Source organism: Papio anubis, chromosome 8 (genome assembly GCF_008728515.1).
Source record: "Papio anubis isolate 15944 chromosome 8, Panubis1.0, whole genome shotgun sequence".
NCBI lineage: Eukaryota > Metazoa > Chordata > Mammalia > Primates > Cercopithecidae > Papio > Papio anubis.
In genome coordinates, this window is record NC_044983.1 from 1,564,283 (window position 1) to 1,588,614 (window position 24,332).

Here is a 24,332-nt window from a genome sequence, read left to right on the forward strand (position 1 = left end):
CTGACACTCATGGGTGCATGCTCTGTGCAGGCCCCATGCCGGGTCCCTGGTGTGTTCACTGAGTTTCATCCTCGCAAATCCCCTTGCTGTCCTTGTATACTCTGTAAGGAAGCCTGGACTTGGAGGAGCTTGATCATCGCAACTGCATCCTCCAGCTACGCGAGAAGGGGTCGTGTCTGATCTCAGTCTCTCCCATCACAGCCTGCCACTAACCTCTCTGTGCTCACTGGGGCCATGTGATCTGTGCTGCCACATGCCCAGGGGGATGGTTGACAGCCTTTGCCAGAAACAGAGAACTAGCACTTTTTCCTGTGCGTGCTGTCCTTACTTCAGACTCAGGAGCTATAAAAGGGGTTCATGGCTGAACACCTTCTTGCCAGTCCTATGAGGCGCTCAATAGGATAACACACTGGCCAATCCTCTACTATCCCTTACTGCAGGTGGGTGCCTGTGCTGGTGAGGACACACCATGTGAGAGGAACTTGGATCCTGCACTCTGAGAACTTAGTGTAGTGATGAAGCTGAAAACCAAAAATACCCAAAGAAGGGAAAATCACAGAGGAAATGCTGCTAATGTTGGCAGGAGAACAGCTTCCTAGCAGATGAGGGACTAGACAGGAATCATAGCAGGAGTGTGAGTGACTCAGGACCAGAAGAGCCAGGAGACCTTGAGGACACATGGCCCAAGCCAAGACAGCGGCCTGAGCTGTAAACCAGTAGGCAGGGTGCGGGGGTGAGGGTGAGAGAGACAACGCCAGACCCTGAGTGGGGTGTGAGGGGTCTGTGAGGAGACACTGAGTGGGGTGAGGTTTGTGAGGAGACACTGAGGGGAATGAGAGTTGTGAGGAGACACTGAGTAGGGTGAGGGTTGTGAGGAGACACTGAGTGGGGTGAGGGTTTTGAGGAGACATGGAGTGGAGTGCGGGTTGTAAGCAGACACTGAGTGCAGTGTGAGGGGTCTGTGAGGAGACCCTGAGTCAGGTGAGCATTGTGAGGAGACACTGAGTGGTGAGGATTGTGAGGAGACAGAGGGGTGAGCGGAGGGAGAAGCCGGAGTGGCTGGAGGGAAGGAGACTTGAGTGGAAGGAGGGAGTTCAATGAGAGATCCTTAGCATGTGGAGGGGTCTGTGAGACACCGAGGTGTGAGGGGTACGTGGAGGAGACATTGAGTGTGGTGAGACAGAGGAGACACCCGAGTGGGGGTGAGGGCTGTGGAGGAGACACTGAGTAGGTGGAGGGATGAGGAGACACTGAGTGAGGGAAGTAGAAGAGACACTAGGTGTTGGGAGAGTTTGAGAGGAGAAACTGCATGAGGTGAGCTGTGTTAGGAGGCACTGATGGGTGGAGGGCCAGAGGACACTGAGTGGAGGGATCAGGAGACACTGGAGGGGTGGTGGAGTGGAAACCAGTGGTTGAGGGAGGAGGACAATTGAGTGTGGTGGAGGAGTTCAGGGGGCAGTGGGGGGTGGTGGAGGACACTGAATGGTGGTCTTGTGGACCGGAGGGTGGAAGAGTTGTGAGGAAACACGGATTGGGGTGAGGGTCGTGAGGAAACACTGAGTGGGGTTAGTGTTTGTGAGGAGACAATTGAGTGGGGGGGGTGGAGGGGCTGTGGAGACACTAGGTGGGGTGGAATGAGGAGACACTGTAGGGAATGGGTGGAGGGAGAATGGTGGAGGGGAATGGAGACACGGAGGGGAGGAGACAGTGGAATGGTTGTGGAGACAATGGAGTGGAGGAAATGGAGTGGTGGACAGAGGGTTTGTGGAGACGGAGTGGGAAGATTAGAGACACCGAAATGGTGGAGGAGGAATGGTGGAGGAGGGTGGAGGATAGTGGAAGGGGTGGGGTCTGTGGAGGCACCTGAATGAAAGTTGTGAGGAAACACGGAATGTGGTGGAGAGATGGAGTGGATGGAGGGTTTGAGGACACTGAGAGTGAGGAAAGGAGGAGGACAATGAGGGGGAGGCCAGGGAGTGGAGATGGTGGAAGGACAAGACAATGGGGTTCAGGGCACTGGAGGGGTTCACGGACAGAGTGGAACAGGAATGGAGGACATGAAGCCATGGTGGAGGAGGAGGGGTTCATGAGACAGAGGGGCTGGGGAGGAGGAAAGGAGGGGGAATGGAGATAATGGATGGAAGGAGGAGGAAGGGACATGGAGTGGGGGTGAGGGGTCGTGAGAAGAATGGAGTGGAATGGGGTCTGTGAGGAATTGAGGTGGAGGGTCAGAGGGAGGAATGGAGTAGGGAGGGAGGACTGAATGGTGAGGAGATAAATGGAGTAGGGGGTGGAGCCAGGAGACAACTGAATGGTGGAGGGAAGGAGACACCGGAATGGAGGCTGGAGGAGGAATGGGGAAGGTGGAGGAGGAATGGATGGAGGGAGGAGACACCGGAATGGGGGAGGGAGGACACCGAATGGTGGAGGGCAGAGGAGGAGGACTGAATGGTGGAAGGAATGGAGAGCTGGAGTGGGGGGTGGAGGAGCGGACACCGGAGGGATGGAGGTGATCTCAGACAGACCGAGTAGGGGTGGGGAGACAATTGAGTAGGGGTGAGGGCTGTGAGGACACCCAGGGTGGGTGGAGGGGCCAGAGGTGGAGGAAGGGAGGAGAATAGGGGAAGGAGGAAGGAGGAATGAAGGAGACAGTGGAGGAGATGGAATGAATGGAGGGAGTGGAGGTTGTGGAGACTGAGTGGTGGAGGTTCAGGAATGGAGGAGACAGTGGACAAAGGAGGGCTGGAGATGGAAAAAGATGGATGGAGGAGGGGAATGGGGAAGGAATGGAGGACACCGAGTGGTCAGGAATGGAATGGTGGTGGCCAGGATGAGTGGGGTGTGAGTAACCATGAGCTGCCCACCCAGTGGTGGAGAGCTGGTGGAGGAGACACTGAGTGGGGGTGGAGGGAAGGGAGGAGACACTGAGGGTGAGGAGTCTGTGGAAGAAACTGAGGGGGGTCTGGAGGAAACATGAGGGGGGGTGGCTGGAGGGAGACACTGGAAGGAAACGGAGGAGGAGACAATGGAGGATCTGTGGAGGAATGGAAGGAGGACAGGGTGGAGGTTCAGGAGGAATGAGTGGTGGAGGACATGGAGGAAGGACATGGAGGAGGAACAGGGGTCTGTGGAGGAGGACACTGGAGGAGGACAGAGGGGGGCTGGGACACCAGGGGAGGGTTTATGGCACACCAGGTGGGGTGGAGGGCTCAGGAGGAAACACTGAGTGGGTGTGGAGGGTCAGGAGGAGACAATAGGGGGTAACCTGCCAGGAGAAGACACTGAGTGGGGTTGAAGGTTCTGAGGAGACACTGAGTGGGGTGAGGTTTGTGAGGACTGAATTGGCATTGTGAGGAGGATAGTGAGGGATGGAGACACCATGGACAGAGGAATGAGCCAGGGGAGGGAAGGAGAGACAATGGAGTGGGATGCCAGGGAGACACTGAGGGCTGGAGGGAATGGAGTGGGGTGGACGGCATGGAGGCACTGAGTGGGGGTGGATTCTGTGGAGGAGCCCAGGGACAATGGAATGGAATGGAGAAGGGTGGTGAAGGAGGGAGACACTGGATTGGGGTGGAAGGGCCCAGGAGGTGGCCAAGGTCTAGGAGGAAACAATGGAGGAAAGGAGGGGTCTCTGAGGAAATGGAGGAGGAGACGCTTGAGTGAGGGGTGGAAGGAAAGGAGGACAGGAGGAGGAAAGGGGCCCAGGAGGAATGGAGGAAGGAGGGAAGGGTGGTGGAGGTCTGGAGGTCAATGAGGACAATGAGTGGAGGGGTCGAGGAGACACCGAGTGGTGGAGGAATGGAGGGCTGAATGGAGGGAATGGCCAGAGTAAGTGAGGGGTACTGAGGACACTGAGTGGGGTAAGGAGTCTGTGTGGAGGAAGACAATGAGATCTGTGAGGAGGAGGTGGAGGGGTGGAGGAGACACCGAGTGGGGGTCTGGAATGGAGGGTCAAGGAGGAAATGGAGGGAGGACAATGAGGGTGGAGAATGGAAATGGAGGAATGGTGGAGGGAGGACAAATGAGGGGTGGAGGAAAGGACACAGAGGGTTTGTGGAGGGGGAAGGAGGAGACAACGGAGGGGCTGGGTGGAGGAATGGAGTGGAATGGAGGTGAGGGTTGTGAGAAGACACTGAGTGGGGTGAGGGGTGTGAGGAGACACTGTGTGGGGTGAGGGGTGTGAGGAGACACTATGTGGAGTGATAGTTGTGGAGACACTGAGTTGGGTGTGAGGGGTCTGTGAGGAGACACTGAGTTGGGTGAGAGTTGTGAGTAGACAGTGAGTGGGGTGAGCGTTTGTTAGGAGACAGTGGGGTATGAGGGGTCTGTGAGGAGACAGTGATGGGGGCACGGGGTCTGTGGGATGTCACTGGGTAGGAATCGAGGTTCTCTGAGGAAAGAGTGAGTAGTGATTAGTAGAGGTGTGGTGCAGATATTAGAGGAAAGATGGTTTGACCTTTTTGTGTATGGCACTTTTCCAAGTGCCTGTCTGTTGGGCACTGATTTTGGCGGATTTGGTCAGCGAATTGGTGGTGACTGTTCATTGTTTTATGGTTTCTGTAAAGGGTTTAAGCTTCCCAAATTAGTCTCACAGACCTGGATGAAATCCTGTTTTTTGATCTGATTATCTCGGTTGCTTTTGTCTAGTAGTTCGTTTTTGAAGTTCAGTTTTCCTTTTCTTTGAAGGGTGGATTTTAATGTCTATTTCCATCTTGCTCATCACACCATAATGTTTCAGTGAAGTCCTGTATAGGAAGGTCTCTGTGTGGTGTTAGCACAGCACTGTCAGTTTCAATTAGATGACAGCTGGGATTAGGATTAAAAACTTAGCAGTATTTAGGATTTCTGTATTTTTTCATGCAGCTTATCTTTATTGTAGCCACGATTCACATTGATTTTATTTTCCTCCTGCCAAATGTGTTGTCCCTGGGAGTTTTCTCTTGAAAGGTTAAATGGGGGGTATTGATGCTCTTTAATTCTTGTTCTCCTCTAGAATTGAATTAAGGGAAACATAACTCTAAAATGCTGTATGTTAAACATTCTTTGCATGTCTAATTTGGGGGTGGAAAAAGGAAAATGTTCTTTTTGAAATAAAGAAGGGTCAGTCTTTACTTGGAAAGCACCCTTGATGCTGGAGGACAGAGGATCCTGTCCTGTCCCCATTCGCGGTGGGGATATGAGGAAGGGCAGGCTGGGCCAGGCCCAGGCCCCATCCACGGCTCTCCAGGCTCAGACCCAGGAGCCACTCTGAGTGTCCTCCAGCCCTGGCTTCGTCCAGTTGCCCAGTGACCTTCATGTCAGGGACCCTCCCTGTGGGGGCTGCCCTCAGGATGGATTTCTCCTCTATGACTTTAGGTTAGGCTTCTCAGGAAGAGAGTGACACTCTTCTTGAGTACTGGAGGCTCCCTGTCCCACCCCTTAGCGGGCATACAATTCGATGTGTCACATTGAACTGCCGAAAAGACTGACATCACATGCAGTAGCCGTGAAACCCAGGAGATAGGTGTTGTTTTTGTATTTTAGTATTATACCTATTCCAGATTTTTTGACCTGATACTACATTAGTATCATCTCAGGACTTTTAAATATATATATACACACACACACACACACACACCCATAAATAATACATATACATAATATATGTACACATATAAATAATATATAGTGTATAACATTATTTATAATATATATTATATGTATATATACACAAATACATTTTTATGTTTGACCCCGGGGCCTTGGGATAGTGTCTGGGAATCTGAATTTCAGAACAAAGACTGGCCTGGGTTTGATGATGGGAGGGGTTGCTTGTCCTTTTGGGTTCTAAGCTGTCATTTGAAAGGGAAGCCTCTGTGCTCTAATGTTTCCTGTGAATGAGTCAGCAGCAGCAGCTGCAGCTTCCCAGCTTCTAGCCGTGTGTGTGTGTGTGTGTGTGTGTGTGTGTGTTTAATCCTAGCCACATCTGTATTTTTTAATACATCAGTTTCTTCTTTGGGTGTTTTAGAAGGGTTTATTTTTGTTTTTTGCGAATGGAATAATCCTTTCTCTAAAAAGAGTAATCTCTTCCTTGTCAATCAGGTTTTGTAAATCTTCGTTGCCCTGCAATCTTTTTAACCAGAGAAATTTCCTTTGTGAAAAATGCTCTTTGCCCACTAGGTGGCAATGCAGTCCCTTCAAATAGCGTAATCCAGGGCTGCATGTAGCCTGGTACTACACTGGTGTGTCCGTGTGTGTGCATGTGTGTGGTGTGTTTCTGTGCGTGCATGTGGGTGTTATCTTGCATGTATGTGGGGTGGTGTGTGCAGGAGTCTGTGTGGTGTGCTGTGCCCCGTGCATGTGTTCATATGCGGAGGCATGCCGGCTTCAGGAGTACCCATTGGTCTGTTTGGTTTGTTTTCATGAATCGTAAATTGAAAGTACAATGATCACTACTTTCGACGAAGCCAGAATGAGGAAAATGCTGGGTGTCCTCATTGGCCTTTCACAGGATCTTAGAGCCACAAGTCTGTATTTGTATGTGCTTCAGTGATGAAAAGCAAGACAGAAAATAACGTCAGGTTTTAATTGCAAACATGTCAGATTATAGGAAATTTTTGTGACCTCTAAGGGATATGAATAATTTACTGTCCATATTTTGGTTATAGATCTTTGGATGGTTGAAAGATCTTTGCCAAAAAAAAAAAAAAAAGATTCCCCCACATTCCACAAACTTGGTTTTCTTAGAACTTTGGAATAAGGATTTTAGATAAGTGTTGCTAGCTACCGCCGATCAAGATCAACTATTTTTATCCTTAATCATATGACGTATCATCTACCAGAATGTTGGATACATAAAATACAATCAGTTCAGTTTATTATCGTTGCATAAGTGGAGGAATTTCTTTTCAGTGCTGTAATTTTTTTGTCCCTACTGTAGTTATAGTTCATAGTTTGAGGTTTAAAACATTATATAATTGTATTAATGGGGCAAAGTATGTTTTGTACCTGTAATGTTATTTAATTAGGTTACCCTTATGCACTGTTTTCTAAAAATAGAAAAGTTATTTATCAGCAAGCCTCAGCATAGAAGTAAAATGTATCTGTACGTATTATAAAGCAGTTTTCTGTCATTGTACTTTCAAATTTCCAACAGGTTGTAAGAAGATATATACTGGGTTCAGTTGTCGACAGTGAAAAGAACTACGTAGATGCTCTTAAGAGGATTTTGGAGGTACTTAAATGTCATGTTACATAATACATACATTTTTATTATCTTTTTCATGTATGTACATTTTGATATATATATGCATATGCAAAACATATGTTTATGAAATATATGCAAATTTGCAACATTCTCAAAAGGATCTAAGTATTGTGTCTGTATATTGACATCAAAAGTCATGATTTATTTTGAAATAAATATAATTTATGTAAGTGAATATTTACATTCATTTATCTGAGATTTAAAAATGTCTGGGCCGGGCTCGGTGTCTCACCCCTGTAATACTAGCACTTTGGGAGGCTGAGGCAGGCGGGTTGCCTGAGCTCAGGAGTTAGAGACCAGCTTGGGCAACACGGTGAAACCCCATCTCTACTAAAATACAAAATATTACTCGGGTGTGGCAGCTTGCACCTATGGTCCTGAGGCAGAATTGCTTGAACCCAGGAGGCAGAGGTTGCAGTGAGCTGAGATCACACCATTGCACTCTAGCCCGGGTGACAGACTGAGACTGTCTCAAAAAAAAAAGAAAGAAAAATGTCTGAAGCAGCCATGCCCCATGGCACATGCCTATAATCCCAGCTACTTGGGAGGCTGAGGTGAGAGGATGGCTTGAGCCCAGGAGTTTGAGGCTGCAGTGCGCCATGGTCGCACCACTGCACTCCACTCTGGTCGCACCACTGCACTCCACTCTGGGCAACAGAACAAGACCCAAGCTCTGAAAGAGAAAAGTCTGAAGAGAAAAGTCTGAACCGTCTTTGCTCATTTTGTCTTAGCAATATGAGAAACCGCTGTCTGAGATGGAGCCAAAGTTTCTGAGCGAGAGGAAGCTGAAGACCGTGTTCTACCGAGTCAAAGAGATCCTGCAGTGCCACTCGCTGTTTCAGATCGCGCTGGCCAGCCGCGTTTCCGAGTGGGACTCCGTGGAAATGATCGGTGATGTCTTCGTGGCTTCGGTAATTAAGCCGGGACACCCAGATGTCCACAGGGCTCTCCATGCACCTGTCCTCTCTTCCCTTCTTAGGCTGATGTTTTGTCCCTGAGCTCCTGCAAGCTGACAAGTGTGCAGTTCTCTCTGAAGGTCAGGCTGAAGCTGCAATGCCCTGGCCAAGTGTGTGCACTAGGGAAATGACAAATGGATCTTTACCAGGGAGGCCACGGCAGAAAGGCAGACGCTCCGAACAAAAGCTGTACCTGGGACGATTTAAACATATGTACTTTGTCAAGCCTTAGATACCCCGTTAGATGATTTGCTGGAGCTTTTTGTTGTTGAACAAGGATGCTCTGTGTTTGGTAACGTAAAATTGCCGTTTTTAAGCCCTTATACAGGTTCTCTTCCTGATCTAGGTGTCGCTTTGTGGGTGTAGAATTCTCTGTGCCTGTGAAAAATAGAAAACATGTGATGAGAAAACTCCTAGAGGTTTTCTCAAACGCTTGCCCTTGGCTGTAGCTTCTGTTGTGTAGATACAGGCTTTCGGCCCTGTGCTGTGACACAGGAATACGATGTTGCAACAGCTTTGCATGAACACTTCCTGGCAGGAGAAAGGGTTAGCTGCCTGGAAACCACTGATGGTTTCTGCACGGACAGTTTCGAGTCGAGTCGTTGTATCCTCACTCCGTGTATGAATCATACTTACTGTATATGGGTTGGATTCTACCTAGATGTAGAGGATTGTGAGTGAAACAGATTGGTTTCTGTAATTATTTAAGACTATGATGCTATCAAAGGGATACAAGCTTGCAAGTTTAAAAAAAAAGTGTACCTTTTCTTAAATGAATGCTATCATAATAATATGTGAAATGTTTTCCTATATAGTTTATATATGTACTTGATGAGGTCTGTAAATGCTTTGAATAAATATAGAAACAAAATTCTTAAGAGATATTTGCATAATACCATTATGGATCCTAAAAAACAGAGAAATATTGGATATTTGTTTTGTTATTGGATTTTTTTCTGGCTGTTTTATATATTAACTTCAGCCTTATCACTGTTCCTTAAATACCTACCTTCCCAACATATTTTAAAATGCAAACAGATTTTTTTAAGAAATAGAATTTGATGAAAGCATTCCTGTATCAACGCCGGTCACACCAAAGCTCTGCCATCCATCCTAAAGGACCTGGGTTTCTTAGAACAACATGGAATGATTTTTCTCTCTTTGAATATTGATAGCAAGGACAAATGTTTCTGCCTCTTGACAGAAAACCTTTGTGCTTTTAGGAAAACGAACACGTGTGAGACATTGTATCTTACTCCAGAGAAGCAGGATCAGCCCCCGCCCCAGGCCTCATTTCCAGGGTGTGGTTGAGGCCTGTTTCTCAGGATATTGGGCCCACCATGGAACGAGCTGCATGACTTTCTTGCCTGGAGGTTGAACCCACCAAGTGAGACTTGGCAGGAACTTAAAATCACCATCCTTATTTGTCTGTAGTCAGAAACATTCTTAACTGAAACCCAAATTACCATGGTTTTGAACAAGAATGTCAGGAAGTGCTCTTGGGCCAAAAAATAAGATCAAACCAGCAACTTAACTCCTAACAAGCTTGCTTAAAGAAAAAAAAAATCTCACAGTCGTAATAGTTTATCCTATGAAAACATCACAGTGACTGAAAGAGTATTTTGAGGGCGAGTTTCAAATCTTCTGTTTTATGTTGGAAAAGGGGTATCTGGACTCTGTGATTTCTCTCTGAATTTCCTCCTGTGTTTCAGTTTTCTAAGTCCATGGTGCTGGATGCATACAGTGAATATGTGAACAATTTCAGCACAGCCGTGGCCGTCCTCAAGAAAACATGTGCCACAAAGCCCGCTTTTCTTGAATTTTTAAAGGTAAACACATTTTTTTTTTCATTTGGGTTTTAACACCATCTGATAATAAGTTACATGTCAAACCTTGTCTGTAAATGCAGTTATTCATTATTAAGATTTCAGTACCAATAGTGCCCTAGGTATTGGATTAATGCTAGAAATGAAGATGAATTTTAGGTCCTAATGTAGCTTTTTGGAAACAATTTTATTTGCACATCCTTAAAAGCATATCAGTGGATAGACAGAAAGAAAGTTAAAATCAGATCCCGAAAAAAGAAGTCAAGATCAGATCCCAAAGTTACCTTTTCCTCCCTGTCCTTCAGTATGGTATTAGGAATCAAAGAAACCAAACATCTCAATTCCAGGCCTCTCTGGGATCGGGGATACGCACCGGCCTGGAGAGTCAGAGCCTGGAACGGGCCCTACCCCTCGGGGACGCGGGCTGTGTTCCCTGCGATGCTGAGGACAGCACTGACGGCCTTCCTCAGTGGTCTCTGACCTGGCAGTGATGGGGAGCATGTCCCCAGACAGGTGTGGGCGAGAGTTATTTAATCAGCAGGCAGGCAGGGCTTCCCCAGTCAGGGGATGCGTGTCCCAGGCTGTGTTCTGACAGTTTGCTGCACAATGAACCAGGCTGAAACCGCCTTCAAAGACATCCCGGAACTGAGTCTCCTTTGTGGAGCCCCTCATTTGCATGATAAACCCCGGGGACAAAGTGTGTTCTTGTTACTTGGACTGTTTCTTGGAAACTGCTGCTACCTGGAGCGAGTGAACACAGGGCAAGTATTCTCGCCCACAGCAACGTGTCATTGAAGCTGGAATATTTTCCCTCTGCCTTATCCAGCACCCCGGCTCCTGCTCCTGCTGGAACACAGTCTGTGGCCCATGGAGGTTTGCTAAGGGATTGGATCGCAGTTCCCACTCTGGACAGTTGTGGGCTCTGTCCTAAGGGGATCGTGGATCTAGTTCTTCCCACTCTGGACAGTTGTGGGCTCTGTCCTAAGGGATCGGATCGCAGTTCCTAATGACTCTCTGACAGTTGTGGGCTCTGGTCCCCATGGGATCGGATCGCAGGGTTCTACTCCGGACAAAGCCACAAGGCCCCCGTCCCTGGCTACAAAGGCACCATCCCCTCTCCCGTGGTTAAGTCACGACCCTGCCATTTCACCTCCGTGACCCTGCCAGCTCCTGACGGGCGTTTCACGACTCCATGCCCACTCCTGAGCTGGCGGCTGCCATGCGGCCTTGGGAGATATACTCTCTCATCCCATTTCATAGCTCCAGGACCTGAGCCCCGAGGAGTCAGGTGCCGTGTGAGCGGAGAGGCCGGGGCACAGCCGGGTCTGTGCTGTCTGCCCTCTTCACTGCGCAGCCCCCTCAGCGGAGAGAACTGGAGACTCCCCCCAGGTCAACATTGCCCAGCAGCCTCGGTAGCAAATGGCCCCACTGTGCATCCCCGATGTGCTCAGGGAGAGGGGCCCTCAGCCTCCAGGACGTCCTTCTGCCCATGGCACCAGAACAGGTTGCCAGCCTTTTCTAGGGACCCACTATGGCCAGAACACAGACACCCAAGGACACCCCCTGGAATCTACCCAGTCCCCTGGCCTGGGGAATTAACCCCGGGAGCTGAGGCCGACACGTGAGGCCCTGCCCCTGCAGCAAAGCGGAAGCCCCTAGAGCAGGTGCAGAAAGCGGCTGGAAGGTATTTGGCCCAGTTTCTTCTTGTAGCTGAAGACAAAGTGCAGGCTTTTGACTTTCCCAGGTGTTCAGTGTGGTGGGGAGGAGGCGGCCCCAGGGGCAGGCAGGGCATGGCAGCCCCACGGGGAGGTGACCCCAGTGCCTTCCCCCACAGCAGGAACAGGAGGCCAGTCCTGACCGAACCACGCTCTATAGCCTGATGATGAAGCCCATCCAGAGGTTCCCACAGTTCATCCTCCTGCTCCAGGTAAGTGCTTCACGGTGGCCTCCTCAGGCTCTTCCTCCGGCTCGTCCATGATTCATTTAAAAATGGCATCTGTTCCTCCACTTTGGAGTGGCCGCCCCTTGGGTCTCCCCATCTCCTCTCTAGGCAGTTACAGGAGGTGGGGCGTAGAGGCAGGTGGAGACCTGCGGAGAGTCACCCTACTTCGGGGGCAGCTGTAGGGCCCAGTGCCTGCGAGGCCGGCCTTGGGGGACAGAGGGGATGGGCTGCGGGAGGGGTGTCCATGGGCCCTGGCCCGCCACATGCGCTGTCTCGTGGGGCCCCAGCACTGGGGGGCTGCAGGGCTCGGTTATCAGTGGCCCACAGGTCACAGCTCCCTTCTCCAGTGTGCCTGCGTCTGGTCTAGAATCACATGAAAAATGATTCTTGCCTCTGTGCCCAGAAGGGATGGACAGGCTTGGAAAGCTAAGAATAGATTTAAACAAAACATACCCATCACTGATTTAACAGCAAATCACCGAGGACAGGGAGATGCCGCAATGGTGAAGACACTTTCCACTGGACCCTCATTTTTCTAAACTAAGGATTCTCAATTGGATGCCTGTGACTGTGAACAGAAGGACTGTTCTGAGTGCTGATATGACATCTCACAGCAGACGGCCTCTAGGTCATGTGCTGACATGACGTCTCACAGCGGACGGCATCTAGGTGATGTCTGATGCGATGTGTGGTGGCCGCTCGTTTTCTGACCTTCCCACATACCCTGAAGCCCAGGTAACCCTGTAGGCTGCGGGGCTCAGCGCCCATTTTATTTAAATGAATGCCATGCCTCCAGGGAGGATATTTCAAAGGAGAGTCCATGCTGGCCTCTGCCTGTGTTGATTTTTCAATGATTACTCAGCTTGCTTCTTCTAATTAAATCAGAGGACTCTGCTTTGCCTGCCTGCTTATTAGAGCTGATTAAGATGAACTGGTGGAATCATTGCCAGAAATGAACTGGCACCTGGCAAATAGTGTCAAGTCCCCTTCCACTGAGGTTTTTATATTTATTTTTGATCAACCAAATCTGTGGCACATTCTTTTTACATAAAAGTAGTCATAAAAGTGTGAAAAAGGATACATACTACAGTATCAACATGGGCTCTTTCCATGGTTAGGGTGATGGGTCATGTTAATTTTATCCTCTCGCTTATATTTTTAACATTGTACAGTTTGCCTGTACTAGAGCATTAATAACAAAAGCTGGTTTTTTTCCCCAAAATCAAAATATTCAAAGCGTGTTTTATTTCTTCAGCTGACAAACATGTCCTGAGTCCTAATACGTGTGAGACGCTGTTGGCCTTCTGGCAAGCAGCCACGGACGTGATGAATGAGCTTCCTCGTGAGAGGGAGGCTGGCGCTTGGGAGGAACAGGGTCTGGCTGCCTGTTAGATGTTAGTTATTCAGCCACAGCTGGGAGGGTGTCACCAGGCTGTGAAGGGGCCAGAGGCAAGGCTACAGTCACCTCCTAAACCATACGAGGGGAACCAGCCCACACACCCTGTGTCGCCTCCTAAACCATACAGGTGAACCGGCCCACATGCCCTGTGTTTAGCGATGCGCCAGTGAGTCCCTGGGTGGTTCCTGGTCACCAGGGATGACAGCAAGCGCTGACTGTGTTGTGAGGTCACACCCATTGTTGGCTTTCTATGATGTATCAGAATAGTTTTTAAAATTTTTTGATTAAATTTGGATATAATTTTCAAATGCGCTTGTTAGGTTTTGGTTAAATGTAACTAAGTAACTACGAGTAAGTAAGTAAGTAGCTACTTTTGCCTAGGTTTTTTCCAAAGTGTGTGCTTTTTAGACAGAAGTTGTGGGCGGGGCTGCTGGAAAGGGAACAGGAGAGAGAACCTCAGGGAAAAGCCTCCACCGGGATCTTGAGGAACCAGAGCAGCTCCCACGTTTCCATCGGCCTTTTGACACCCAAATTCTTGAGTTTATTACATAACTGGAATTCTGAGTTTAAGTCAAAAGACTTGCATTTAGAAAGACTCAGTGTGCTCTTCCAGATCATCACCAGCAGTTACGTAGGTCAGTTTGTACACAGCTGTGCCCGTCCTCCTCCCTCCTTGCCTCGAGAGACCCTCCTTAGAATTTCCCACACAGAGTTCGTTGCCCCGGAAGCAGAAAATGGTCTTTGCCTTGATCTGAAAAAACAAATTGCAGGTCCTAGATGTGCCCAGCAGTTTCCCTCAGGGACACTTTTTGCCCATATTTGATGAAACGCTGGCGCATCTTAGAGTGTTCTCGGAGGGGAGCAGCGTGGGTCCACGTGCTTCGGAAGAAGCACAGTTGGAGACAAAGTGGTGTCTGCATCTGGTCATTACGCGGTTGTGCCTCAGGGGCCCTACCTCAGGTGTGGGTGCTCAGGGCACCTGGGATTGGGCAAGGAGATGGGCTGCAGAGAGTCAGCAGGTACAAGCACATACCCTCCCTCCTGCCTTCTGCTGCGGTCCGTGTGCTGTGTGTAGGTGGATGGGGAGACAGTGGGGAGGGGCCTGGACACCCTCTGTCCCTTTCCTCCCAGTGACTCTCCTGGTCTCTACTTTCCGGTCCTGCCTGCATTTTTCCTGGTTAGCGCTCCCAGACCTTCTTTCTAAGACAGGTGCTGTGAAGCCACAGCTGTCTCCTGGCTCAGGCAGTGAAGCCGGCTCACCCTGGCTTTGCTGGGACTGTCAGCTTCTCCCATGGATCCGGAAACATCCATCAGCCGCGTGTGACATTTGTCTTACTTTATCCCAGCTACCTATTTCTCTCCGTTGTTGTGCAAAGATAAGTAACAATTTCTGGTAACAACAGCAGCGAGAAATTTCACTTTTCTCCTTCTCTGGGCCTCCTCGGGAGGCTGCCGGCCCAGCAGATGCTCCTGGCTATGCTCAGCGGCCCCACGGCATGCTGGACTCCACCGTGTGCTGGCTGCTGTCTCCATCGCACGCTGAGTCCCCGGTGCCACCACCAGTGTGTGGTTTTGATGCAGAACTAGTGTTAAGATTGTTCTTTTTTGCCTTGATAGAATTCGTTGTGACTCATAGGAAACAAATGTATAGAATTGTTTATATTCACTACAAACTGGAAACATTTGATCATTTATGCAGCGTCCTTTCCAGATTTTAAAAAAAGGTTTAAAAAGATAAGCACACTGTTGGATTCCATGACTGCTCATATTCCTATAAACATGTAAAAGTTGGTAGGCAAGATGCAGAACCACATTTTTTTTTCACGCTAAGTTCTGGGATACGTGTGCAGAATGTGCAGGTTTGTTCCATAGGTATACATGTGCCATGGTGGGTTGCTGCATCTATCAACCCGTCATCTAGGTTTTAAGCCCCGCGTGCATTAGGTATTTGTCTCAATGCTCTCCCTCCCCTCACCCTGCACCCCTGACAGGCCCCGGTGTGTGATGCTCCCCTCCCTGTGTCCCTGAGATCTCATTGCAGAACCACATTTAATTCTGAGAAAGAGTGTTTCAGGTTCACGTTTGCCCCTTCAGCAAACATCAGCGTGTCAAATGTGAACGCAAGCTGGGAAACAAAAGGCCCTGCATAAAACCAAGGTGATGAAAGTGTCCTTTTGTTATTGCCTGTTAAAGTTTATCCTGTGATTGGCAGCAGTGCGTCATTTTTTGCTGGCAGTTGTTGCTGATTTGTGCCACATACCCTACCTTTGACCTCCTTGTGCTTATCTGAAACCTTAACTGGGAGAAGAGGTAGCTCAACTCCCTTTTTTAAAAGATGACTTTTTAAGAGACATTTTAGGGTCACAGCAAAATTGAGTGGAAAGTACAGAGATTTCCCAACTACCCCTCCCCCAACATGCACAGCACCCCCCCGCACCACCGCCCACAACATCTCCGCCAGAGTGCATTTGTGACAACCAGGAGCCTGTGTGGCCACGCAGCCACTGCCCAGCGGCCACAGTCACAGGAGGATGTACCCCTGTGCTGTGCATTCGGTGGGTTTGGATGAACGTTTAGTGACATGGACCCACCATGATTGTGTCATGCATCTTTGCTGCCCTAAAATCAGGTTCCTTTGTCAGTGTGAGAGAGACTCCATCCTGCTGTGTGAGTTGGCGCCATGGGTGCATTATTCGGCACCACAGAACTCCTGCACATTGGAAATTGGGGGACTGATCTTTTGAAGAAAGTAGCTGGACCCATCTATGCGTGGGTTCATCTGTCTGACTCAACTTGAGAAAGACAATCTCTCATCATCGTGAGCATCATTCCAAGCGCACGGCAGTTCTGAGATTGTGATATGTTCATATTTAGCGTGTCCTTTATTGCACAGAGCTATTTTTTCGATTTTGTTTTTGCAAAGGAAGCTGTTCAGATGTTCAGCCAAGTCATGACTCACTCAGCTCATCATCCCTTCCCAAGAACTGACTTTATTTTTCCCCAAGATGACGGATGCCACTGCCTCCTTTCCATTGTCAGCTGGTGGGTGACGTGACTGTCGTTGCACTGGGAGTGCGCACGTGGTAACCGCCCACCTCTCCCTTCTTGCTTGTAGGACATGCTGAAGAACACCTCCAAAGGCCACCCCGACAGGCTGCCTCTTCAGATGGCCCTGACAGAGCTCGAAACACTGGCAGAGAAGTTAAATGAAAGAAAGAGAGATGCTGATCAACGCTGTGAAGTTAAGCAAATAGCCAAAGCCATAAACGAAAGATACCTGAACAAGGTTGAGAGAGGTTTTCTTCAACTCTATTCCAAAATTATTTTTGCTTTGTACTAATAAGCCGTCGTTATCCAGCAATACTAATCTTTTGGAACGTTGGGAGTAATTCCCTTAGCCCAGAGTTCTTAACTGGGGTGGATGGAGGCCTTTGGGAGAGTCACCCCAATGTGGAAATTGTATGTAAAACCTTAACAGCCTGTCTGCATTTTCTTAGGAAAGAGATTCATACATTCATCAGACCCTCAGATGGATCCAGGACCTCCCAAGAGGTTAAGAGCAACTCCTTTAGCTTAATTTTGCTTTCAAAATAACTATCTAATTTCAGATAGTAATAGTTAAAGCTGAAAATATTTACAGGCCGGGCACAGTGGCTCACACCTGTAAGCCTAGCACTTTGGGAGGCTGAGGTGGGAAGATTACTGGAGCCCAGGAGTTTGAGACCAGCCTAGGCATGATAGTGAAACCCCATATCTAAAAAAAAAAAAAAAAAAAAAAAAATTAACTGGGCACAGTGGCATGCCTGTAGTCTGAGCTACTTGGGAGGCTGAGGCTGGAGGATTGCTTGAGCCTGGGAGGTCCAGGCTGCGGTGAGCTGTTATTGAGCTGCTGCACTCCAGCCTGGGTGACGGAGCAAGACCCTGTTTCAAAAAAAAAAAATCACAAACATTTTTTGTCTTCACCTATGCATGGGCTAAGCTGTATTGACCCCCCAAAGAGATGCAGGACCCAGAGGGCGGCGTTTCATTTGCGAGGCTACATTTCAGCTTGATGCTTACGTAACTACTTGTCTGCAGCAGGCTCTGGTTTTATGTGGGCTTTCCTGTATTCGTTGAAGGCCCTGGCTCACAGGGAGATGCGAATTTGTATGAACTGTGTTAAGTTATTGCATCTAATATTCATTGTTGCTAAAATCGCGGTTTGTTTTGTCATTAGGAGTAGTTTCTTATGTCACAATGACATTCAGTAATTTAACTGTGTGAACTTTATGGTAATACACTTTAAGCCACACGTTTTCCCCAATTCTCCAAATGGTTTATGTAGGAACATTTATAAGCAGCAAATTGTATTCAGTTATATTCTTGACATGGTTGATGTTATTTAAAATCATGCTCCCTGTGGCACCTGAACCTCTGAATACATGTGGGGCACAGAGCAAGCCCAGAGGCCCAGGAAGAGGTGATGATGCTTCACCCTGAATGTCACGCACATACCTCATCATTCCCTCGTTCCCATCGTTCCCATCGTGCACTCGGCAAGGACAGTCAGGGAGGCGGGTGTCTCGCTGGTTGCTCAGAGCTGGGCAGCAGCGTGGATTTAGAATCAAAAGACAGCACAGACCACCAGGGCTGAGGACTGTTTTCTTGTGGGCTGAATTGTTAGAAGTATTGGCCGAGTGCTGTGGCTCACGCCTGTAATCCCAGCCTTTTTGGAGGCCGACGTGGGTGGATCACTTGAGGTCAGGAGTTCCAGACCAGCCTGACCAACATAACGAAACCCCATCTCTACTAAAAATACAAAAAGAAACCAATTAGCTGGGTGTGGTGGCGCACATCTGTGGTCCCAGCTACTTGAGCGGCTGAGGCACGAGAATCAATTGAACCCAGGGGGTGGAGGTTGCAGTGAGCTGAGATTGTGCCACTACACTGCAGCCTGGGTAACAGAGTGAGGCTTGGTCTCAGAACAAACAAACAAAAAAAGTAGTCTGACTTCCACATCGCATGCCATTGTCTTGGTTCATACAAAGCATCTTTCTGAAGAACTGATGGTTTTGGTTTGGCTCAGTGAAGTAAGATATGGCCTACTTGGAGAAGTTAAGATAGTCATTGAACTATGCTTAATTAGGTTGACTTAGGGAAAAGTAAAATTACGAAACAATTCCTTCCATTCCTCACCGTTCCTGGTTAATGTCATGTTTAAATCGCGGGAGGGCCGACTGTGCGGTGAAAGTCTGTGAGGAAGCAGGTGGATGTTCGGCGCAGTCACGGTGAACATAGGAACGATTTCTGTAAAGCGCTCAGTTTGGAAAGTCACCCTCAGACTCCATGCCAGACTTTTCCTCATCTTTTTCTTTTCTGGGTAAACTCAACTGTGGTCCCTGCGCTGTGTTTTGAATGTCCAGCTTCTCAGCAGTGGAAGCCGATACCTCATTCGATCTGATGATATGATAGAAACAGTTTACAACGACAGAGGAGAGATTGTTAAAACCAAAGAACGCCGAGTCTTCATGTTAAATGATGTGTTAATGTGTGCCACCGTCAGCTCACGGTAAGTGCATTGAATTCTCTATAGCAGTCCTATCATTACATGTTACCTTTGCCTAAGGGCACAGAAATGACTTTGTTAATTCTGTCACTCAGACCGAACTGGTTTTTTGTGCCAAAGCTTAGTCCTGTGACTAAAGGAACCCTTATAATAAGCAAGCTTATTTTTAAATAGAAGTCACCAAGTCACTGTTAGTAGAAGTTAAGTACGTAGAGGTTTATATACTCTTTAAACACGGCTGATGGTGGAACTAGAAACTAAATTGAATTTCTTCATAATCCTCCTAAATAATTCAAGAGTTCTTTTTCTTATGGTTTAAATTCTCTCTTTACCTGCTTCTCTATAAATATATTTTTGATAAATGTTTAAATATAATAAAGTTGGGTATATTCATATTTATTGTAAACCAAGAAAATGAGTTATTTTCACTTAAAATAGTTTTACATCAGAATCGTTCTCCAACACATGGAATATTGTAGTTAGATAAGGATATGTGAGAAGTTAAAAGGTCTTCAAATATAGGTAGATGATAAGGGAATTCATATAAAATTAACTATAACGCTCCTGGTGCTGTAGAAAATAATGCCAGCGAACGTAGTGGCAATTCGTCATGTCTTGCAAGAGTCAAGCGTTCAATCTTCCAGAGTTTTGAGAGCCAATTGCTAAACATTTGGTAGCTTGAAGTCATCCACACGGGAGCATTTACACCACAGAATTTGCCCAACACAACATGTTAGGAGCCTGTCCTCCCAGTGAGAGCCAGCTGTTAAACATTTGCCAGTACACCACTAAACATGCCCTATTTTTCATGCCCGTCACCCCCATTTTCTAGCGGCTGGATGTATCTGCCTGCCTTCCTCACCTTGCCTTAGAGACCCAGGCAGCGAGCATGTGCAGGTCAACCCTCAGGAGTCGGACTCCTTAGTGTGAACTCCAGCTCCACCTTCTCTGAACTCTGAAAATTACGCGCTCTGACTAGGCCTCAGACTCCTCATCCGTGCAATAGGGTTGATCATAAAATAATTAGTCCAGTGGTATGCTCTCACGGGGCTCGTCAGGGGTCAAGGTGAGGACATTCATTAAGCTGCCGCAGGGCACCTGCCACACAGCACTGCCCGCGAGGAACAGATTTTCATTGTTGCTTCTCATCATCCTCACTTACTTTGTGGCAGCTACAAAATAAGTCCAAAAATATATATATACAAGTCTTTAATGATACTCCTCCTTGTAAGAGAAAGAACCCTGTTCATTTGACTCATACCCCATGGCTCGGCCTTCACTGTGGACACCTAGCGACAGCCACAGGCCACCTGCCTTCCATGTGCAGAAGCAAAGCCCGCTGCACCCTGCGTTGGAGAGGAGCTGACAGAGTGAGGCCGTGGGAGGTCGCAGCTGGAGAACTCCAGGTGTGGGCTGTTCGAGAGGATGCTTAGAATTGCGAGGATGCAGAGTAACATGTCTCCACCCGTTTCCCTGGTGTTATCTTATGAGGTGCTTCCCACAGTGTGGAGACTAATGGTGTTTATCACCTAGCAGGATGGCTTCCAAGTTTAACTGTCCCAGGACCCCCCTCTCCGTGTAATACCTGGAAAGTTAGTGTTCAGTGGAGCGGCCCCAGTGTGGCTGAATCCACCCAGCTCCTCACCTGCACATTGGCCAACATGATGTGTCAAGTTGGGGACATGAATGCTTGTCCCACCTGCCCTGGGAGACAAGATCATAGAAGTGAAATGACCTTGTAAACAGCAAAGTCCTGTGCAAATATAATGGTCCTTGTTGAGTCTTTTCCACATTCATAATCAATGTTTGTCTGATGCTGACCCCTGCTCCAGAACCGCCCCCACTCCCTGGGCTGCCGTTGGGGAGCGCCAGGACACACTTAGCTCTTGGGCAGTTTTAAGTAGGTTTAAAATTCTCACACTGATAGAAGTGGTATACTTTAAAGATGAATTAAAATGAATACTTTAGAAGTAACTCAGCCGTGCTTACTGCTAGATTCCTTAAAATAATGCCCCTGCCTTTCCCACGATGACAGGGCTTGAATTTCTTTTTTTGCAAAGTGCGGTGGTGAGTCACAATCATTTCCCATGGACGTGCCGTCAGTGTGAGATTTTCAGTGACACTGCCCGAAGGTGATGAGATGAGAACCCATTTTGGTTCGTGCCCCCAAGGACCCTTTGGTCGGCCCTGTGGAAATTAAGATTCTAAACCTCCTCCGTAGGGATGGAGATTTTTACATTTAAAGAGGAGGAATCGAAATTTTGGTAAGAATTCATGGGCATTTCTGTTTTTCTAAATTGGAGGCACAGTCTAATTCACGGAATACAACCCGTCTTTCCTCTGTGAATTATTCTTCCTCCTTTCCCTTTCTGTATGGACTGGATGTCGTTATGGAGGGCAGAGTGCTCTGGTATAAGAGGGAACTGGAGAGCGTGGGTGCAGACAGGCTCCCAGCAAGTCAGGTGCTTAGTCCAATGCATAGCACCCAGCATTTTGGTTATTCTTACCACACTTTGATTTTTAACAGCAATATCTTGAAAAGCAAAACGTGATGATCACTGAGAATAATGGTTGATTCTGGAGGGTGGGATTTCCTGAGCACCTGGGACTGCAGGAATGCTGGCGAAGTCACAGCCTTGGCCTTGGTGGCAGCTACAGATATTGACGCAGGCCGTTTCCACTAGACCGTACATACGTGTTTTGTGTTTCTTCACGTATATGTTCTATTTATGATAAAAGAAGAAAATCTGTATAAGTCGTAGTTTTTGTTTTTTTTTTTTCTGTTCAATTTCTGTATACTTGATACATATTTTAGTCATGGAGTATAATGGTATTTGATTCTCTTAAAATGGTTATGGTGTAGCCATAAAAGAGTAAAGCAGGAATCTCTTAGGAAACCACCAGAGAATATCTCTATCCACATAGGAGACTTCCTGGGAATCGAGCACCTTTGCTCCGAGTCATCAGCGAGCACCGAGCTGCTTCCTTTTAAGCCTTTACGGAAAACCTCGGCTCTTCGGGGAGATCCGTCCCTGTGCGGCTCTTCCCTGCACTCTCTCATCCACCTCCAGGCCTCTTTATGGCAGCGAGTGGGGATTCTGTAAGAAAGTCAGAGGCACAGTTACTCCTGTGAGAAAGTCTGAAGTGTTACAATTCAGCAATGGAAAGTTTCTCACTTGAATATCTGAGGGACAAACGTTACCATAACGTGTCCACGTAATTATTCGTAAAACAGGCATCTTCTGGTCCTTTCAGCGCCTCTCATGACAGCCGTGTGATGAGCAGCCAGAGGTACTTGCTGAAGTGGAGCGTTCCGCTGGGACACGTGGACGCCATCGAGTATGGCAGCAGCCCAGGCGCGGGCGAGCACAGCAGGCACCTTGCCGTTCACCCGCCTGAGAGCCTGGCCGTGGTTGCGAACGCGAAGCCAAGTAAGTGACGCTTTCTCTCACATTCGTGCTAACACGGGTCTAACACGGTAAATCTGACGCGCTCTCTCACGTTCATGTTTGCTGTGGGGGGTGGTCAGCGTAAGCTCTGACGTCAGCCGTGGGGCCCACGGCCATTAATCGGCCATGCGACAGCGTGCGCTCTTACATATGCTGGGCTCAGGGTTTAACGGTAAATCTGGCCTTGCGCTCTCCCGTTCATGTTTGCTGTGGGGGTCAGCGTAAGCTCTGGCGTCCAGCTGTGGGGCCAGCCCGTAAACTCTGATGTCAACGGTCATGGCGCAGGATCTGACGCCTTGAGCTCAGGAGTTTTAGCTGCAGTGGAAATCTGGTGGCTCTCACGTTCATGTTTGCTGTGGGGGTCAGCGTAAGCTCTGACGTCAGCTGTGGGGCCAGCGTAAGCTCTGATGTCAGCCGTGCGGCCAGCGCAGGATCTGACATAGCAGGCTCAGGGTTTATGCGGTAAAATCTGGCTGGCGCTCTCTCCGTTCATGTTTGCTGTAGGTTCAGCGTGCGCTCTGGCGTCAGCGGGGTGGGGCCAGCGTGCTCTGATGTCGGCTGTCGTGGCGTGCCTCTGGCGTCAGCGTGCGGCCTGCCTAGGCTCTGACGAGCTCGAGGTCCCTAACACGGGAAGTCTGCAGAGGTGATCCAGTCTCTAGAATCTGTACGCTGCCTCACTAACATGGTCAATCAAGTCGGCCGCTCATCTCTGACTTGTCCACGTGCGCTAAGGGCTCGCCGGGTTCGGGCCAGTCAGAAGAGGATTCCGTCTTCCCGGTCCAGTGAGCTCAGTTTTGCGTTTTCAGTTAACCAGATGAGGACTTCAGTGTTTGTCTTTGAGTGTGTGGAGCTGGCGCGGAAGTCGTCGAGGCTTGGTGATTGAGTGGTTCAGATTTAGCTCTGTGACCTGCTTTCGCACTGCCGGGCAGCGTTGTGATGTCTTTACTCAGTTTCCCCGTGGAGGTAGTGCTTGTCCACGAACTTCCCAAGGTGAAATGGGAGGTGTCAGAATGCTTTGGAAATGTCTTAGCATTGCACACGATTTATGATTATTATTACCCAACATTGTTCAGACTGCAGATTTTAATCTTAGTGTAAAAATCATTACCTTCTCTTCATTTTTTAAAAAATCCGAAGAACGACTGGCTAATTTTTATTCACTTTTTGGCCTCTACCCCTGAATTGTAGAACAATTAAAAAAACATAATGCATGGGAACTTTCAGTTCACCTTTCATAGGTTAAATATGCATCAATTTTTCAGATTATTTTGTTTCTGACATGTTCAGAAGCAAGAAAACCACTTGAGAACTTTCACCCTTTTCTGGTTGAATTCGCATGTTCACGTGGATTTGCAGAACATGATGTAAGGAGTATTAGGTCTCATTTGCTTTGGGATCGCTTTTATTTTTCTCATTCCCCTGATGTTAATAGTCATTCCGTTTGGTAATCTGCCTAGTAGGCTAATTCGTCAAGCATATTATTACAATTTGTAATCTCTTAAATTTCTGACTCTTAAATCCTCCTTCTATTTAAAGTAGTATGCGTCTGTATCAGACCCTCTCCACAAATAACCGAAGTACCAAAATCCAGATTTCCCAAACGAGCTGTTCCGGGAGTGGTGTGGAGAGCAAGAGGGAGGACCCGGGGGAGAGGGGACGTGGGGACAGAGAAATGATTTCCAAATTGACGTGATCCATTAACATTTTATTCAAGAGCAAATTGGATGCCTTGTTAAAGGTTTTCAAAAATCCTTTTAAATTATTTGGAAACATTGATTAGCAATCAAGTTTATGTTGTGGTTTTGTGAACAAAAACACCTTTTGGTAGTTTATAATGCTAGCGATCTTAGAATTTATTCATAATTAAGATGGCCTTATTGTATTCTAATAGCTAAAGGTAACTTTGATCCATAAAATAGTATGTATTCCATGCAATGTTATATTTTCTTATTCATCTGTTTATGAT

At 47.9% G+C, this 24,332-nt stretch overlaps 1 protein-coding gene across 7 annotated transcripts in view; it reads left to right on the top strand.

The window, feature by feature from the left end:
- ARHGEF10 (Rho guanine nucleotide exchange factor 10) overlaps positions 1-24,332 on the top strand; it is a 143,136-nt gene that overhangs the window by 60,855 nt on the left and 57,949 nt on the right. For 6 of the 7 annotated variants that reach the window (XM_003902376.4, XM_003902377.4, XM_017961743.3 and 3 more), the window contains 7 exons: positions 7,139-7,216; positions 7,981-8,160; positions 9,918-10,034; positions 11,866-11,958; positions 16,488-16,658; positions 18,775-18,920; positions 22,173-22,348. In XM_003902376.4, the coding sequence (XP_003902425.1) occupies positions 7,139-7,216; positions 7,981-8,160; positions 9,918-10,034; positions 11,866-11,958; positions 16,488-16,658; positions 18,775-18,920; positions 22,173-22,348 (961 nt within the window). The remainder of the gene's footprint in view (positions 1-7,138; positions 7,217-7,980; positions 8,161-9,917; positions 10,035-11,865; positions 11,959-16,487; positions 16,659-18,774; positions 18,921-22,172; positions 22,349-24,332) is intronic. The other variant, XM_031669344.1, reaches the window with a different exon arrangement.